Here is an 18648-nt window from a genome sequence, read left to right as displayed (position 1 = left end):
CACGCGTGAGAATATTTGATTTGTGATAAAGGTCAATTTCAATTCAGTGAAGAAAGGATGAATGCAATAAATGATGTTGGGACAATTCACAGTAATTCACAGAAAAATAAATATAAATGGTCTATAAAACATATGAAAAGATATCCAACTGCAATAATAGTAAAAAAAATACATCTTAAAATAAGATACCATTCTTTAGTTTTCTAACTGGCAAAACAGTGACAATATCCAGTCCTGGTGAGCAACATATACTGTTAATGAAAGTTGGTATAAGTTTATGAAGACAATCTGGGTGGTATTTATTAAAATTGAAAATGCCCTTTAACCCAGCTATTCTACTTCTAAGAATCTATTACAGGAATAATAGTATATGTATATATGGGGGCACCTGGGTGGCTCAATCAGTTAAGCATCCAACTTCGGCTCAGGTCATGATCTCAGTTTGTGAGTTTGAGCCCTGCATCAGGCTCTCTGCTGTCAGCACAGAGCCTGCTTCAGGTCCTCTGTCCTCCTCACTCTCTGCCCCTCCCCCATTTGCATGCACACTCTCAAAAATAAATTTAAAAAAACTTTTTAAAGGTATGTATATATGAATGTCCCAGGTGCATTTTATAACAGCAAAAAAACAAAAAAACCAAAAAACTAGAAATTTAAATTATGGAACAGTCACAGAATGGAATAGTATAAGATCCTGAAAAATGTGTATACTGGGTTGAATAGTGTCCCTCTCAAATTCAAGTCTTTCTGGAACCTCAGAACGTGACCACAATTGAAAACAGAATCTTTGCAGATGTAACCAATTAAGATGAAGTCGTACTGAAGTAGAATGGGCCTTAAACCTAATCTGAATGGTATCCATATGAGAAGGTAAGAGGATACAAAAGACATATGGAGGAAAGATGGCCATGTAAAGATGGCCACAGAGACTGGGGTTCTGCTATCATGGCCAGGGGATACCAAGTATTTCTGGCAATCACCAGAAGCAGGCAAAGAAGAATCTTCCCTAGAGATAGTACAGTCTTACTGAGATCTTGATTTAGGGGAGAGAGGCAGAGGGAGAAAGAGAGAATCCTAAGTAGGCTCCAAGCCCAGCACAGAGTCCAACACGGGGCTTGATCCCATAACCTTGGGATCATGACCTGAGCAGAAAACAAGAGCCAGATGCTCAACCAATTGAGCTATCCAGGCACCCCAGATTTACTGTTGTTTTAAGCCACCCAACTTCTGGTAGTAGCTGGAAGTATTTACGCAAGCTACATAAGACCTTTCTCTATGTGTGCGTGTGTACCCAAAAGTATATCTATCTGTACAGCCATGGAAAAACTCAGAAGGATGTGTATCAAATTATTACCAGGGGTTGGTTTGGTGGAGGAGTTAAAGGGATCAAGAGAAATTTTACTTTATTAAAAGTGTATTTTTAAACATAAAAATCTTATACCTTTTTATTGTCTTTGTATGGGTTTTATGTATTTTTCAAATAGAAATGTCTTTGGAGGCCATGAAAACTTATGAAATGGAGGGTTCAGTCATCTTAAGAAGGCAGGCCTCTGGAGAGGTACTCTACAGGAGCAGAGACACTGGCCAGGCTGGCGTCCAGCAAAGGAAGAGGGGAAGTAATGAGGAAAAGGGATCACTGGAATGGGGTAACTTATGCCATCCATCTGAACTAGGGGAGCCAATCTTCAAAAGGAAGAGCTACTTTTGACTTCTCTACAGCCCTGAGATCACCAAGGTGGATAAAGAAAGTGTTTATATTTTGGTGGGAAGGGACTGGGGAATCGCCAGGCAGTGAACTGTCTGGGTGTGTATGGGGTGTATGGTTGGGGTGCTTCCTCCCCTTCCCACAAAATGCCCCAAAAAGGAGGAGTACCCAGACTTCCAACTTGGCCTCTATCTTTCCAGATAGGATGGCTTCACCTGATATGTTCGCTATACAATCGGCTGGAACCATGATAGCACAAAGTGAGCAAAATCCCATCCTGGAAAATAGCCAGCGGCACAGAGCAGACCATTCCATGCCACTCCAGGACAGAGCTCTTCTCCGGCCACCTTACCTGCTGCATGTGCCTTCTTTCCAGCCTTCCCTCTCTTTCTATCCACTCTTCCTGCAGCAGCAGACAGAAAGGCCCATGGAAGTTGGATGGTAACTTCCTAACTTTCTTTTAACGTCCAAGGTTTCTTTGCTCCAAAAAAAATCTCCTTATAATAGCTATTTTAAATTTTAAAAGGGTGTGACAGAGAAGTGAAACCCCACATATTACACACATACACTGGAATATTACTCAGTTATAAAAAAGAATGAGATCTTGCCATTTGTAACAACATGGGTGGACCGAGAGGGTACTGTGGCTAAGTGAAATTAAGTCAGAGAGACAAAGATGAATACTATATGATTTCATTTACATGTGGAATCAAAAAAAAAAAAAAAAAGGGGGCACCTGGGTGGCTCAGTCGGTTGAGCGTCCGACTTCAGCTCAGGTCATGATCTCACGGTTCGTGAGTTCGAGCCCTGCGTCGGGCTCTGTGCTGACAGCTCAGAGCCTGGAGCCTGCTTCAAACTCTGTGTCTCGCTCTCTCTCTGCCCCTCCCCTGCTCATGCTCTGTCTCTCTCTGTCTCAAAAATAAATTAAAAAAATTAAAAAATTTTTTTAAAAACAGGCAGCAAGAGACTCAAAAAAACAGAGAACTGATAGTTGCCAGAAGGAAGGGGGATGAGAGGAATGGGCAAAATGGGTAAAGGGGGCTGAGATACAGGGTTCCAGTTATGGAATGAGTAAGTCATGAGGATGAAAGGTAAAGCATAGGGGATACAGTCAGTTGTACTGTATTAGCCTTGTGTGGTGACAGATGGCAGCTACACTTGTGGTGAGCACAGCATAAAGTGCAGACTTGTCCAATAACTATGTTGTACACCTGAAACTAACGTAACATTGTAGATCAATTACACTTCAACTTTAAATTTTTTTAATGTTTATTTATTTTTTGAGAGACAGACAGACAGCATGAGCAGGGGAGGGGCAGGGAAAGAGGGAAACACAGAATCTGAAGCAGGCTCCAGGCTCTGAGCTGTCAGCACAGACCCCGACGTGGGGCTCGAACCCGAGCCGTGAGACCGTGACCCGAGCTGAAGTCGGATGCTTAACAGACTGAGCCACCCAGGTGCCCCTATACTGCTATTTTAAAAAATGGACTCTAGAGGCACCTGGGTGGCTCTGTCGGGGTCCGACTCTTGATTTCAGCTCAAGTTATGATCTCGCGGTTCATGAGATAGAGCCTTGCACTGGGGTCCATGCTGACAGTGCAGAGCCTGCTTGGAATTCTCTCTCTCTGCCCCACCCCTGCTCACAGATGTGTGTTCTCTCTCAAATAAACTTAAAAAAAAATATATATATATATATATGTATACATGTACGTGTGTGTGTGTGTGTGTGTGTGTGTGTGTATATATATATATATTTTTTTTTTTTTTTTTTTTTTAAGTGGACTCTAAACATGAGACTTTAGGTTAGTCAACCCCCTTGCATATCAAGTTTCCTCATCTTTGGAAGGGACAGAAAAATGGTAACTACCTCTGTAATTGTTGTAAGGACTGAGAAAATACACAACATAGTACATGGCACAGTGCCTCCTACACAGTAAGTGCTTGACATATTTGTTATCATCACCTCAAATTTTATTTGCAAATAAAATAGTAGGGCATTTTCTGAGGTCTAAGCAGTTCATCTTTGGGTACTAGCCTAGACCCTGCTTTGGTCCTCAGTTCTAAGTCATTGAATGATCTACTCCTAAAACCACTTGATATTGCTGGATCGACTCCAACCTTCCCTTGAAAGGTCATGGATATGTAAAGTTCCAATTATGCAGTACAGATACAGAGATATACTCTCCATTGTATATGAGACTATCTCAGACCTCCTCAGCATCAATGGGTGTCATAATTAAAAATTATAAATGCCTAGGGGCACCTGGCTGGCTTAGTCGATAAAGCATGAGACTCTTGATCACAAGGTTGTGAGTTCAAGCCCTGTGTGGGATGTAGAGATTACTTAAAAATAAGATCTTTCAAAAAAAATTCTTCTTTAATGTTTATTTAGTTTTGAGAGCGAGAGACAGAAACAGAGTGTGAGCAGGGGAGGGGCAGAGAGAGAGGGAGACACAGAATCGGAAGCAGGCTCCAGGCTCTGAGCTGTCAGCACACAGCCCGAAGCGGGGCTCGAACCCACGAACCGTGAGATCATGACCGAGCCAAAGTCAGACGCTCGATCGACTGAGCCACTCAGGTGCCCCAAAAATAAAACCTTAAAAAAAAAATTACTGATGTCCCAAGTAAACAAATTGGGCCTAACATGCAGGAGCCTGGCTTGGCTGAGGGCAAAGATAGCAGACAGTGAGTGTGGTGTGATGGAGAGAACACCATACTAGAATTAAGAAATAAAGGTTCGAGTGCCAGTGAGGCATTTTTAGCTGGGTGAACAGGTTACTTCACCTTTCCTGTCCTCAATTCCCTCTTTACAAAACAAGGCTATGTACTAGATCAGTGCTAAAGTTCCTCTTTAGCTCTAAGACTCAGTGATTCCATGGAAGGATGAAAGCCAAGAGGATGGCTGGTAGGATCAAAGTGGACATAAAGATATGAGATCCGGACTGGGGGGGGACTAAGAATGTGACCGTGAAGGGAAAACTATGGGTTAATCAGATAAAGGATTAAGTCAAACAAGTCACACATTACCCATAAGGCCGTAGACTGGGAAGATGAGCTGGGCGGAATGCCTAGGAAAAGACTAGTTCAGGAAAATTCTAGAGGGCCAGGGCCCGGAGGATGGTTTATCTTTGGACATGCAATGCCAGCCAGAAAAACCTTGTTCTGGGCACCAGGGAGTGGAAAGGAGGCATCTGGTGAGCTGAGAGAGAGCACAGAACTCCCAAATCAAACTAAAAGCTAGATTCTGTGGGTATAGTGTATAGCGACACCCTACTCACAGCAGAGGCTAAGAGCTCAGACTGCAAGGATAGGATGGGTTTGAATCATGGTTCCATGACTTAGTAGCCTTAGGACCTTGGGCAAGTGACATAATGTCACTGTCCCTCGGTGTCTCCATCCTTAAAACGGGCATACAACCAGAACTTCCCTCCCAGGGATAATGTAAAGATTAAATGAAGCAATATATGGAAAGCCCTTAGAGCGGGGCCTGGCATCTGGTAAGTACTAAATAAGTGTCAGCTTATTTATTTTCTGCTGCAGAGTGGGAGGCTGACGTGAGTCACTATGGAGTCCCTCCATTCTTCTCATCAAGAGAATTCAGGAGCAGGGTTTCCTACCCAAGGCTGAAACCTAGAAAAAGAACCCCACCTCTGCTGCCTCTTGTTCCCTGGGTGGAGTCAAGAGGAGAAACTACCAGAGGTCAGGTATTCACCATTGCTCCCAGTGCCCTCGGTCATTCCCAAGGCGCCACTGCAAGGAGTGTCAGATGATCCGGGGGCCTTTGACAGGCCAGCCCTTAGGAAACAATATGCTTGAGGGCTTTCCTTTAGGGAGCTGAATCTGCCATGCCATGTTCCCTCTACATTTACTTCAAAGGTACTGCCAAGTAATTCTAACTAAAAGGCAGTTGTTCATTGGTACCATGATATCAGGAAGGATAATTTATTTTTTTTTCCTTTTCTAGCCCTCTTACAGGCCCAGCAGTTCCTATTTCTTGTACCTAATTCTCCTCCGTATGTTTCTATTTATCCCTTATATTATTATGCATTCTTCAGTTTCCTTCCAAATGCTATGCAAAATGCTATTAGTTGTACATGCCCACAGCTTCCCAGAATGATCACCCACAAGAATATATGGTGCATCGATATCCACACTGGTAAGTAAAAGCAGCACTTTAATAGTCAACAACATTAAAGAGCTAAAAACCACACCCTTCCAATGCTCTCTCCTTACAACTGAGCTCCAAGAATTCAGTTTCCACCTGCAAGGCAAAATACTCATTTGGAGTGAACCCAATAGTTAGGCTTATTGACAAGACACGAAGGTTTCTTGAATTATTAGACTCTGATTTAGAGAATGAGCAATAGTGGTCCATCAACTGTCACTTCCTAACTCAATAGCCTAAGGAAATTTCCCTTACAGGACAGGGAGAAACAGAGTAACCGCCATCAATTTGGTCCTAAAAACTGCTGACTTGATCTCTATGTGCCAAAGGGCAGAAGATGCCTTTAGGGAGGCAGTGAGAGGAAGACAGGAAAGGAGGCTGATGCGTTGGTGCATGTGAGGAAGCAGCATCAGGCTGGCCTGACAAGTTTCTCTGGGTCTTTCCCCCATGTGCTCTGGACTTTCTGACAGAGGAGTTGGAAACATCACTTTTTTTTTTTTTTTTTTTTAAGCTTTGTTGATGACATTTCAAAAATACAAGGAAGTTATATCTGGAATCAAAAACTCTATACATATGAGCTAACTAAAAAAAAAAAAAAAAAAAAAAAAAAAAAAAAAAAAAAAAAAACAAAACCAAAGAAACCTCACAAGGCTTTTTGCTTTACAATGTTCCCTTCCTCTGATTTTAGCATAATTTTGAAAATCTTTCCATAATTTCCTCAAGTGTACAAAAATAGCTTTCAAAGGAGACTCAATACAAGGGATTTTTATGACTGATTAGATCTTGGCTTAAAGAGTGACATTATAGAGGTGCCCGGGTGGTTCAGTTGGTTAAGCACCTGACTCTTGATTTGGGCTCAGGTCATGATCTCATGGTCGAGGGATGAAGCCCCATGTCAGGCTTTGCACTGGGCTTGGAGCTTGCTTAAGATCTCTCTATCCGTCCCCAGCTTGAGCTCCCTTCCCCTCTCTCTCATACTCTCAAAAAAAAAAAAAAAAAAAAGTTAAAAAAGAGAAAAGAGTAACATTATAAAGTGTAGCTTCCACTAGGAAATTTTTTCTGAATGCAACACTGAGGAGAAACCATGCTTCCTAAACAGTTTAGATTCCAGTTATGTTGGAATCTAAAGGTTTCAGAACAGTTACACAAAAACTCCCATAATACACTTGTGAAATTAATTTCCATATTCCTTTATCCGGGCAAATAAGATGAATACCACCAAAATAATAAAATGCAGGGCACCTGGGTGGCTCAGCTGGTTAAGCACCTGACTCTTGACTTTGGCTCAGGTCATAATCTCACAGTTCATGAGTTTGAGCCCCACATCAGGCTCCGCACTCACAGCGTAGAGCCTGCTTGGGATTCTTTCTCTCCCCCCCTCCCTACATCTCCTCAGCTCAAGGTCTCTCTCAAAATAAATAAAATTTAAAAAATAAAATAAAATGCCCTCTGTTCTTTCTCAAAAAGCAAATTTCAGGGGCACCTGGGTGGCTCAGTCAGTTAAACGTCCAACTTCAGCTCAGGTCATGATCTCGAGGTTCATGGATTCAAGTCCCACATTGGGCTCTGTGCTGACAGCTCAGAGCCTGGAGCCTGCTTCAGATTCTGTGTCTCCCTCTCTCTCTGCCCCTCCCCCACTCATACTCTGTCTCTCAAAAATAAACATTAAAAAAAAAAAGGTAAATTTCAAGTCTTATCACACGTTACAATCTTCACAAAAGGAAACTCCTCAAATGGTATGTCAGACCAGAAATTCCTGTGCTCCCACTGATACACTGTTACTAAATTTAAATGTTCCTTAAATTCAACTTATCGGCAAAACTGCACACTTAGGAGCACTAAGCATACTGTGAGGCAGAGAAAACACTATACTGAAAGAGTAAGACAAAGTGCGACAAAAACCCAGCCCAACAGGCTAAGGACTATTCGAGGATCTGGTTAAAAGCAAGCTGGACTCAGATGTTTTCAATAAATCAATAGCTATTTATGAAAATATCTATTATGGATAGGGATCACAGGAGAGAAAAGGGTAGAATAAGATACACTGAAATTTTCCTTATAAACAAAAATACTCATCCCCACCATGTGTGCTTTGGAATCAAGGGGTTTGAATTTGGTTCCCCCAGGAGTGTTTTTCTGGCAAGTTCCTTAATCTCTCTGAGCCTCAGTTCCTCAATCTGCAAGACAGGGACAACAAAACAAAAACAAAAAAACAAAACCCCAAAAAACCACTATCAAATAGAGTTTTAGTGGGGACTGAATTAAATAAGACAAAATTGAGGGGTGTCTGGGTGGCTCAGGTCGGCTGAGTGTCCGACTTCAGTGCAGGTCATGATCTCACAGTTTGTGAGTTCGAGCCCCGCATTGGGCTCTGTGCTGACAGTTCAGAACCTGGAGCCTGCTTTGGATTCTGTGTCTTTCTGTGTCTGTCTGTCTGTCTGTCTGTCTGTCTCTCTGCCCCTCCCCCGCTCAAGCTCATTCTCTCTCTTTCAAAAATAAAAACAAAAAAAATTTTTTTAAAGACAAAAGCGAGAAAGTGTCTCTCATTAGACATCAGTACATGTTATTTCCTTTCCCATCATACACTGTCAAGAACACCGTGTAAGTAGTAAAATGCAGGATTCTACCTGGAAAGGGTCTGTCTTCATCACCCCCATGCAGAGGAACTCCCTTATTTTCTGGCATATACTTCTTGGTAATGGGCAAGGACATCAGCCGAATGTGATGGATGAGTGAGCGCCAGGTGTGAGCTCCAGAAAGCACCGGTTCAGGTGGTAATGGGCTGAAAGGTTGAATCACAAAGTAGGCAGTGAGCAAGATTAATCCCAGGGTTACAAGGACCTACAAGGAAAGACAGGAGAAGGATTAATAATTGTCCCAGCAAACAAAATACTTTAATGCCAAGAAAAAAAAGAAACAAAACAAACCAAAAACCCCAGCCTCTTCCATTATTTTCACTGTGCCTTAGGAACTAATCCATTTTCATAAACAAGCCATTTGCATTCATTTTTTAAACCTTTTATAGTTTCATTTTTTTAATTTATTTTATTTATATTTTATTTTTTTTAATATAATTTATTGCCAAATTGGCTACATTCACTCCTGAATGAAATACATTTAAAGTTTGAGAACTATGAGAACTGCAAGGCTCACCAACCTTCTTCTTTTTTTTTTTTTCTTTTTTAAGTAGGTTCTATGCCCAGAGTGGGACCTGAACTCACGACCCGGAGATCAAGAGTTGCATGCTCCACCAACTGAGCCACTTAGCACCAGGCTTCTATGGGGCTATGTCCTCCATTAAAAAGTATACACAAATACAGTTTAATTATAAATATATAGCTTTCATCATGGATATTTAACAAAATGGGTCAAATTTCCTAGTAACTCATGGTAACAAGAGCAAAGGCCAACTTATTCATAGGAAAACTAAGGTTAGATGGTAGAAGCAGTCAACAGTAAAATTTGGGGAGAAAGTTGAAGAGTTTGTGTTCTGTTTAAGGAATCTCCAAGTCAAAACACGTTTTTACCTTATACACGGCTATAAGGAGAGGATACTGGGGTGGTCCCCTCTGAGGTTCATTCTTTTCCAGCAGCTGTCTGATAAATTTTTCAATTGCCTTCTCTGACATGCCACATTGATGGCCTGTCTGTCTCACCAAATCAACAGTCTCTGAAAGTTTGTCATAAATGCTGAGCTCATTGGCAGCAAGATCCATGTCTTCCAATACAAAATCCCTGAGAGAAAGAAAGTAAATGTAAAAAGAAAGATGGTTTCTTTAAAATACCTTCTTCCTCCAAGTTACTTCCTTTATTTTTTTTTTTAATTTTTTAATGTTTTATTTATTTTTGAGAGAGAGAGAAAGAGCGAGCAAGCAAGCAGGTGAGGGGCAGAGAGAGAGAGAGGGAGACACAGAATCCGAAGCAGGCTCCAGACTCTGAGCCGTCAGCACAGAGCCCAACGCGGGGCTCGAACTCACAAACTGTGAGATCGTGACCTGAGCTGAAGTCAGACACTTAACCAAAGCTGAGCCACTCAGGCACCCCTCAAAGTTACTTCACTTAGAACAGAGCTTCATGGGGAAGGACCAGCTTCCTGTTTTCCCCAATCCACTGCAAGCCAATGCTTTTGTAGAACATAACAATGTCTAGATTAGGTCAAGTTAGTACTACACAGCTTTTAAGTGTTCCTTAATTGTGGGCTAGTAACACAGTTTACTGGTTCACAGACACTTTAGGGAGCACTAGTCTACAGCACAATAAATCCCTAATGGGACTCTGAAACACTAGTGCCAACCAAAAGGATTATTGAAACAAATCACAGGAGGCCTGCTACTGGTAATTTACTTAAAAAGAAATGCAATATGGAGTGTTGTTGATCCATTATTTCTTTGCATTTGTATTAGATACACCTTTTGGCAACACAGGAGGAACTAAGCACTGCAAGATTTACTATGGGGAACGTACTGACACGTTTTGCTACTGGCAGAGCAAGAATTTCAGGCAACACAAAAACCATGGTTACTGGGACTGTTTCAGACCTTGCAGGCTAGAGTCCTCATACTTTTCTGCAAATACAGTTTTAGACAATAAAGAGCATTTTACTTGTATTTCATATACTTGAAAGACCTAAGATCTTTAATTTCAAAATTCAATTTGTTCTCATAGTTACTTTAAAGCCAAATTGTTTCACAGCGGCCACAGAAGAAAAGGTAGAAACTAAAGTGGCAGAGTAGAATACTCTCTTGTAACATTTGTAACATGCAACCAAATCGTTCTTTTTAAAAAATGCTTGTGTTATAAGACAACATCTTCTGTCACTTACCAAAGGAAAAACAGTGCTTGGGATTTATGCTCTTTTATTGGTCTCTTTTTCCCTTACATGTAGAAGTCGTCTTATTTCATATATGTCACGCCCAAAGTGCTTCTAACCCCAGAAAGCACTGACGTGGAACAACTCTATTTTTTCAGTAAGGAGATGCTGCCACCTGTAGAGCCAAGGACAACGGTCTTGCAGCTCCTGCAGCTCCGTGGAGAAGAGCAAGCACCTCAGCCTATCTCCCCTTCCAGCAGCACCTCCTGATACTGAAGGTTTGGTCCCTGGTAGGACTATTAACCCTTTAGTTCACTAGTTCTTAAGTGTGCCTCCACACTGGAGTCACCAGAATTTTTAATGAATGCTCATACCAGGGCCTCAACCCAAACCAATTAAATAAAACAGTACTGGATTTCCAATGGTGAATTAACAGGCAGGTAATCTAGACTGAGGAATTGGTTGGGGAGGGGCGGGAACCGCCACACGCTAAAAGGCTAAATCCCTTCCCCAAACTCTTTGCTCTTGCTCAGACTGAGTTTTCCCTAGGCCACATAGGCTTTCATTTCAAGGTTCAGATAAAAGGATGGTGTCAACTCTATTTAAAAATGTGTATTTTCGGGGCACCTGGGTGGCTCAGTCGGTTAAGCGGCTGACTTCGGCTCAGGTCATGATCTCGTGGTCCGTGAGTTCGAGCCCCGCGTCGGGCTCTGTGCTGACAGCTCAGAGCCTGGAGCCTGTTTCAGATTCTGTGTCTCCCTCTCTCTGACCCTCCCCTGTTCATGCTCTCTCTCTGTCTCAAAAATAAATAAACGTTAAAAAAAAAAATTAAAAAAATAAATAAAAATGTGTATTTTCAACAAATGGTGCTGGGACAACTAGATATCCACATGCAAAAGAATGAAGTAGGACCCTTCCTTCTACCATACACAAAAATTAACTCAACATGTATCAAACACATACGAGCTAAAACTATAAACTCTTGGAAGAAAACACAGGGGAAAAAGTCTTCATGACCCTCCATTAGGCAATGGCCATGAGATACGGCGCCAAAAGCAAGAGCAGAAAAAGAAAAAATAAATTGGACTACATTAAAAATTAACAATTTTTGTGCTACAAATGGTAACTTTTAGGAAAGTGAAATGACAACCCATAGAATGGGGGGAAATATACGTAAACTCTATTTCTGATAAGAGTTCTAGTCCCACGTTGGGCTACGCACTGACAGTGCAGAGCCTGCTTGGGATTCTGTCTCTCCCTCTCTCTCTACCCCTCCCGTGCTCTCTCTCTCTTGCACTCTCAAAATAAATAAATAAACTTAAAAAAAAAAAAGTCAGATAATAAGTTGGGAGATATTGAGCATCTGGAACTCCTGTACACTGCTGGTGGGAATATAAAATGGTGCAGCCGCTTTGGAAAACAGCTGGACAGTTTCTCAAAAACTTAAGCAGGGTTACCATATGATCCAGCAATTCCACTTGCTAAGTATGAACTCAAGAGAATTTAAAACATGTTTCTGCACAAAAATTTGTACATGGATATCCAAGCATTATTCATAATAGCTCAAAAATAAAGCGATCCAAATGTCCATGAACTACTAAATGGATGGATAAAATGTAGTATATCCATATAATAGAATATGATTGAATAAAAAGGAATAAAGTATGGATACCAACAACATAGGTGAACCTTGAAAACCGAGACAGTCAAAAAAGATGACATGTTGTAAGACTGTATTAATAAAATGCAAAAAGTTAATAATAGAGGCAATCTATAGAGACAGGAAGTAGATTAATTAGTGGTTATGCAGACACAGAGTGGAGAAGAACGGGAACTGACTGTCGGTAGATCCAAGGGTTTCTTTCTAGAGTGACAGAAATGTTCAAAACTTAAATTGTGGTGATAGTTGCACAACTTTGTGAATGTACTAAAAAACACTGAATTGTACGTTTCAAACAGGTGGATTTTATGGCATATAAATTAAATTTCAGTAAAGATGTTTTTAAAATGTGTATTTATAGGACCTATAGCTCAGGGGTTAGAGCACTGGTCTTGTACAATGTATTTTTATAGAATTTGAACTTACCCCTGCTATGGCATTTATTAAACTATGCTGTTACGATTTTGGCTAAGTCACTTGGTCTATTTCCTCACCTAAAAAAATAAAGGGACTGAACTAAGAGGTTTTCAAAGTCCCCTCTAGCTCTAAAATTTTAAGGGTATTGGAAGGCTTTGGGAAGTAGAAACACTTCAATTCATTAGAAACTAAAGACTTATGTCCAATTACATTCCTAAATGACCACTTCCAGTTGTGCCATCCTAAATGCAGGCACCGTGCTAAGCACACAAGAAACATGATCTTAGTAAATCATCACAGCAATCCCAAAAGGTAGGTGTGATTTTTTTTATTAAGTTTTTAATTTTAATTCCAGTATAGTTAACATACAGTATTCTATTAATTTCAGGTATACAATATAGTGATTCAACAATTCTGTACATTACCCAGCGCTCATCATGGTAAGTGGACTCTTAATCCCCTTTACCTATTTCACCCATTCCCCCCACTTCCACCAACCTCCCCTTGGGCAACCACCAGTTTGTTCTCTATAGTTAAGAGTCTTTTTTTTTTTTGGTTTGTCTCTTTGCTTTTTGTTTTGCCAAAAGGTAGATGTGATTAATCCCATTTCACAGATGTTGAAAGTAAGGCTCAGAAAGGTTCCATAACTTGCCAGGATGTGGAGTCAAGGGTGCCTGACTTCCAAGTTGATGCTTTTAACCTTTATGCATGCTGCCTCCCTTACCAAGTATTTTCCTATTCTGAGCTGGCAGTTTGGAAACCACAACACCATGCCCCTCGATTATCACAAATGACTGGCTGAGAACTGGACAAGTGATCAACTACAATGATTCCTGGAAAAAGAATAAAGCGATAACTTATTACAACATTTTTCACATCTTGATTTTGTGACTAGTGATTCCAGAGATAGCATTTTTTCCTGTTGAAATTAACAAAGATATTCCAAGCAAGCAAGCGAGGATAATGTTTGTTCAAAAAAACTACAATAAATTACCCAACGACATCCAGTCAAAATCCACTAAAACTCATTAAAGGACTAGAAAAGAGAGCAGGGAGAATTCTGGAAAGGATTCCAGTAAAAAATTCTGAAAAGTATTGGAAGGTGGGGTACGTGTAGGTAATCCCTCAGGCAGAAGAGAACATCATATTGGTGGGCCTTCAGGAGAACCGTGAAGGGAACAGAAGTACAAGCGAGGTTCAAAAGAAAATCAACTATCACCATTTCTGATGACTACTTCACAACCTTTGTAAATCTCTGCCTACTTTCAGGACACATAAAAACCTCACTAAACCCCCAGTTTTTATTGCAAAAACAATAGTTTTTGGTTTTCTTTTTCTTTTTTTTTTTTTTTTTTGGTAATTCAAGTATACAATGGTATTATGATACTGACTATATTTTTGCAAGCTGTACATCCTTTCTCCTTGAGATTTTGACATATTTCCCAAGTTACTGGAAGGGTCTTTACCAATAACTTCATAAAGTTTCTAAGAGCACGTGGGGATCTTCATAATAAGCCCTCTTTCTGGCTTTCATTAGACAAGTGGTCCTCAACTGGGGGCAATTCTGGACAGGGACATTTGGAAAGTCTGGAGACATTTTGATGGTCACATTTGAGGGGTACTGGCATCTAGTAGATATGTCAATTAAGCACACACAAAAAATCTTGTCCCTTTGGGTTGGGATTTCATACCAGCAAAGCAGCTCCCTTGCTGAGATTTGAAAGCCTTCAACACAAGGATTTGTATTAAAAACAAAAAACAAAACAAAACAAAAAACCACACACACACAAAACAAAAAAAAAACCCCAAACACAAAGTCATGGCTTAGCATCAAGTATGAGGGCACTGACTGAAATCAGCTGAGCAAAGGCAATTCCTTTACCTCCAGAAAGAAAGAAGATCCAACTCTAGCAGGAATGAGCTTTGCCACAGAGGGAAGTTCCAAAGAGTGAGCTTGACTCTTAACCTGCAAGGGCACAGGCAGGGTCACTAGCAGAATTATAAAAATCAAGGTATCATGCACCACCCTAGACATCCTGAATTGCCAGAATCTCTGGGAGTGGGATCCTGGTGCAGAAGTATTCAAACTCTTCCCTGTTGAGAAAAGGCACACTCCCAAATGGGAGACACTGCTCTAGAACAGCCGTTCAACTAGGGGTGATTCTGCTCCTCAGGGGACATTTGGCAATGTCTGAGACATTTCTGACTGTCAAAACTGGAGGGGCACTACTGGCATCCAGTGGGTGAAGACTAAACATCCCACAACAAAGAACTGTCCCGTTGAAAATGTTAAGAGTGCTGAGGTGAAGAAATTCTGCTTTCAAGGGAGGCCAGGGTGGAGGCAAGGGGGGGGGGGGGGGGGGGGAGATAAGCCAGGAGGCTGTTCACTTCTGAAGGAGCATCTCAGGAATAGAAGGAAGCCACTGACAGCTCTGATGAGATGTTCTCCACAATTCCTTCTGTGTCTCAGTCTAGGAAAAAAACAGGACAGAGGCATAACCGATAGAATGACTCTAACAGAACTTACAATAAAAGTTTGTTTACTGCAGAAAACAGGTTAAGAGGTCCAACTAAATGCGAACCTCTCCTTTGTCCTGTTTAATACAGAACTTCTTTATGGTTATAAATATGTCCTAAACACTGATTTGACAGTGAACACCTGGAGGTGCTCAGCTTTCCAAACTAAACAGCTGTGCCAACTAGGCAAGTCTAAGATGCAAAATAGATGCATCTAGCTACACAAAAAGGGGTGGGTGCCTCGGGGGCTCAGAAGGTCGACTCTTGAATTTGGCTCAGGTCATGATCCCAGGGTCATGGGACTGAGCCCCAAGGTGCGGTCCGTGCTGAGCATGGAGCCTGCTAAAGATTTTCTCTCTCTCTCCCTCTGCCCCTCTCCCCTGCTTGCATGCTCTCTCTCTCTCTAGAATAAATAAACTTTATTCTACCTGCTCGTATCCTCATCTTTTCCAGTTTCTATTAAAAAAAAAAAAAAAAGAAAATCCTTTCTCTCTAGAATTCCAGTGCTCGTGTTCTCCCTCCAGAGCCAAGTTCCTTAAAAAAAGAAAAGAAAAAAAAAAAAAAAAAAAAAAAAAAAAAAAAAAAAGGCATCACTTCACCTTCGTGTTTCTAAGGTCTCCATGTCTTTATTAACCACTCAAATCACATTTCTGCCCCCCTCACACCACTAATATAGCTCTCAGGTCACCAATGGCTCTCTACATGCCAAGTCAAAAGGACGTTTTCTCAATTACTACCTTAACTGACCTCTCCACAGAAGTTCCTGTTGCCAGCCATTTCCTCCCTCAAGTGCTCTCAAACCTTAGCATAATTCTCTTATCTCAGAGACCATACCCCTGAATGCTGGTATTCATCACAGTTGTCCTTGATCTTCTCATTCCCTCCCTGGCTTTAACTACCAGCTATTAGTGATTTCCAAATCTCTTCTCCAGTCTAAAACCCTCCAGAACTCCAGACCCATCCATCTATCTATATACCAGACACTCTGGCAGAAATTTCCTTCTGTTCCCTATATGTAATGTGCCCATAACTGACTTATTATTCCTGCCCTCCCACCCCCGCAACCCATTTCTCCTACTGTATTCTGTTTTGTAATTAATGGAAACACCAGTTCTCCATATTTAAAACCCCTCGTTTTTCATCACCACTAATGAACCAATCACTAAATCCTCGATTCTACTCCCTGTATAGTTCCCACATTCATCATCTCCTTTTTAGCTCTACATTAATGGTAGTCAAGGCTCTCAACATCTGTCCCGTGGACCATCACAAAGATAAATTTAATCTCTATACTGCCAGTTCTCCTTCTCCTCTCTGATCCATCCTCAACTCGCCCCACAAATTATTTTTCTGAAACAAATCAGCTAATGTTACTTGTCTATTTAAAGCAACTTCCTTGAATCCCCATGTCCTGCTGTGGAACAATTTAGCAAGGTGGTTAAGAAGGCAAATGGACTTGGAAAAAGCTAAATACAAACACTGATTGTTTGTGAATCTTCCACTACTGTATAGTCATGAGACAGTACTTAATCTAAGCCTCTGAGTTTTCATCATTTTATAAAATGGGGATAATTGTGTCTTTCCAACACTGCTGTGAAGGGATTACGAGATGATGAATGTAAAACATTTGTCCCAATACCCAAATTTAAGACTTGGTAATTTTAATAAGACGAAGTTCAAATTACTTAGCTTCCCATTATGACCTGGTCACTGCCTACCTGTTCAGTCTCATTTCCTATTCTTCCTCACATTCTTCACTGCCATCCCATTTTACATCTTTTTGCTTTTGTACAAATAATTGTCTCTGCCCACCATGGGGAAAAGCCCCCATGCTCTTCCAATCAGTGAACTCCTTATTCCAGCCTTGATGTTTGTCCTTTGAACCCTAAACACAACTCTGATCACTTTGTATTATATTTATTTCCATGTCTCTTCACACTAAATTGTTCCTTGTGTTAAAAAGAAAACCACAGGCCCAAAATGGTGTCACTTAGGTTAGGGCCCCAAGTGAGCAAACCAAGACTTGACATCTAAGCTAACTGCAGTTTCAAATCCCTTGGAAATGTGACTTTACCCAGCCAACATGGAATTTCCTGGTCAGTGCTAGAACATTTACTGATAAACCCCATTCCCCCTTAGAATGACCTTGCCTAAAAAACCGGCAATGCCTAAAAAAATAATTTCCTTTACTTCACTCTCTACCTTGAAAAGCCTTTCCTTTCCTGTAGCCCTTTAGGAGCTCCTCTCTACTTGTCAGATGGGATGCTGCCTGATTCATGATTTAATTACAGCAATTAGATGTTCAAAATTTACTCGTTTGAATTTTTTGTTATTTAACACTTGAAAGCAGAGATAAGTGGAGAAAATATCAGAACAACAGACATGGAAATTCACCTCAGAGTCATGGAACCTGATCAGTATCGTCTGAACAAATTTATACAAAGGAACTGATCATTCTGTTCTCAAACTAAGTTAACTAATGGTTGGTTTATTTTACCATTTATTCTTCTTATTTTTAAAAATACATCAACCTAAGGAGGGTTTAGGTGAGTAGATTAGGAACCTCTCATTTAGAGAATCTCTGTGGTGTTGCTAGGTAGCTTGTTAGAGGAACAGGGATTAAAACTGGATCTTGAAAATTGTTTTGGTTCAAAGCAGAAAGAGCCTAACATGGACACTCTTTGGTATGCGAGTTGGACTAAGTGAACTTTAGTCAAACTTCAACGTAGCAAAGCTGAATTTAGGTTAAAGGATGTTGTTCCTTAGAGAGAAATTGTGATAAACCCTGGACACACGATTTCATTAAGGGAGAAATGCCCATAGAGGATTCCACCATGGAAACAACCAGATGAGCAACCTGAAAAAGTCAGAATAGTTAAGCATCCGGGAGTAGTTTCTATTATCAAGCGATGACTAAATACTTTAAATATACTCGCGAATACCAAGGCTATACGAGCTCTTAAATAGGAAAACCTGTGACCAGCAAGGTTAGTGGTCTTAGGAACACTAGGCAGGAGATTTTTGTAGCAAATGGTGATTACAAACACCCCATTATCGGGTCAATAAATCAAGTCATATAACTCTGAAATCCTACATGCTATGTTTATCGCATACAAGTCCACACTTTATTAGAAAAAGACGTTTCGAAGGGGGGCGGGGAATCAACTCAACATACTAAAAAATTAGGAATTTTGTCAAAAGGGCAGTGAAATCTAGACTTCGCTAGCACCGATGGTGTTCTGAACACTGCTGTGACACCTGCGAAACAAGCCCCAACAGGGTCGACCTCGCTTTGCTCGGCCCCGCGGAGCCAAGGAAAAGACGTCTTATGGGACTCGATCCTGGGGGAGCTGCCGGCGGTGCTGTCAATCTGCGAA

General features: G+C 41.0%; 1 protein-coding gene across 9 annotated transcripts in view; it reads right to left on the bottom strand.

Moving 5' to 3' along the window:
* Positions 1-18648, bottom strand: part of CB2H6orf89 (chromosome B2 C6orf89 homolog) — a 42579-nt gene that overhangs the window by 16641 nt on the left and 7290 nt on the right. For 4 of the 9 annotated variants that reach the window (XM_078446866.2, XM_078446868.2, XM_060615356.3 and 1 more), the window contains 3 exons: positions 14637-14720; positions 9395-9602; positions 8495-8708 (listed from right to left, as the gene is read on the bottom strand). In XM_078446866.2, the coding sequence (XP_078302992.1) occupies positions 8495-8708; positions 9395-9602; positions 14637-14720 (506 nt within the window). Of the gene's footprint in view, positions 1-8494; positions 8709-9394; positions 9603-10689; positions 10853-14636; positions 14721-15699; positions 15719-18648 lie in introns of those variants that run through there. The other 5 variants (XM_078446869.2, XM_078446871.2, XM_078446867.2 and 2 more) reach the window with 3 other exon arrangements.

This window comes from Panthera onca, chromosome B2 (assembly GCF_046562875.1).
Source record: "Panthera onca isolate mPanOnc1 chromosome B2, mPanOnc1 haplotype 2, whole genome shotgun sequence".
Lineage (NCBI taxonomy): Eukaryota > Metazoa > Chordata > Mammalia > Carnivora > Felidae > Panthera > Panthera onca.
Note: the sequence above shows the minus strand (reverse complement) of the source record. Positions and strands in the feature narration are given on the sequence as shown.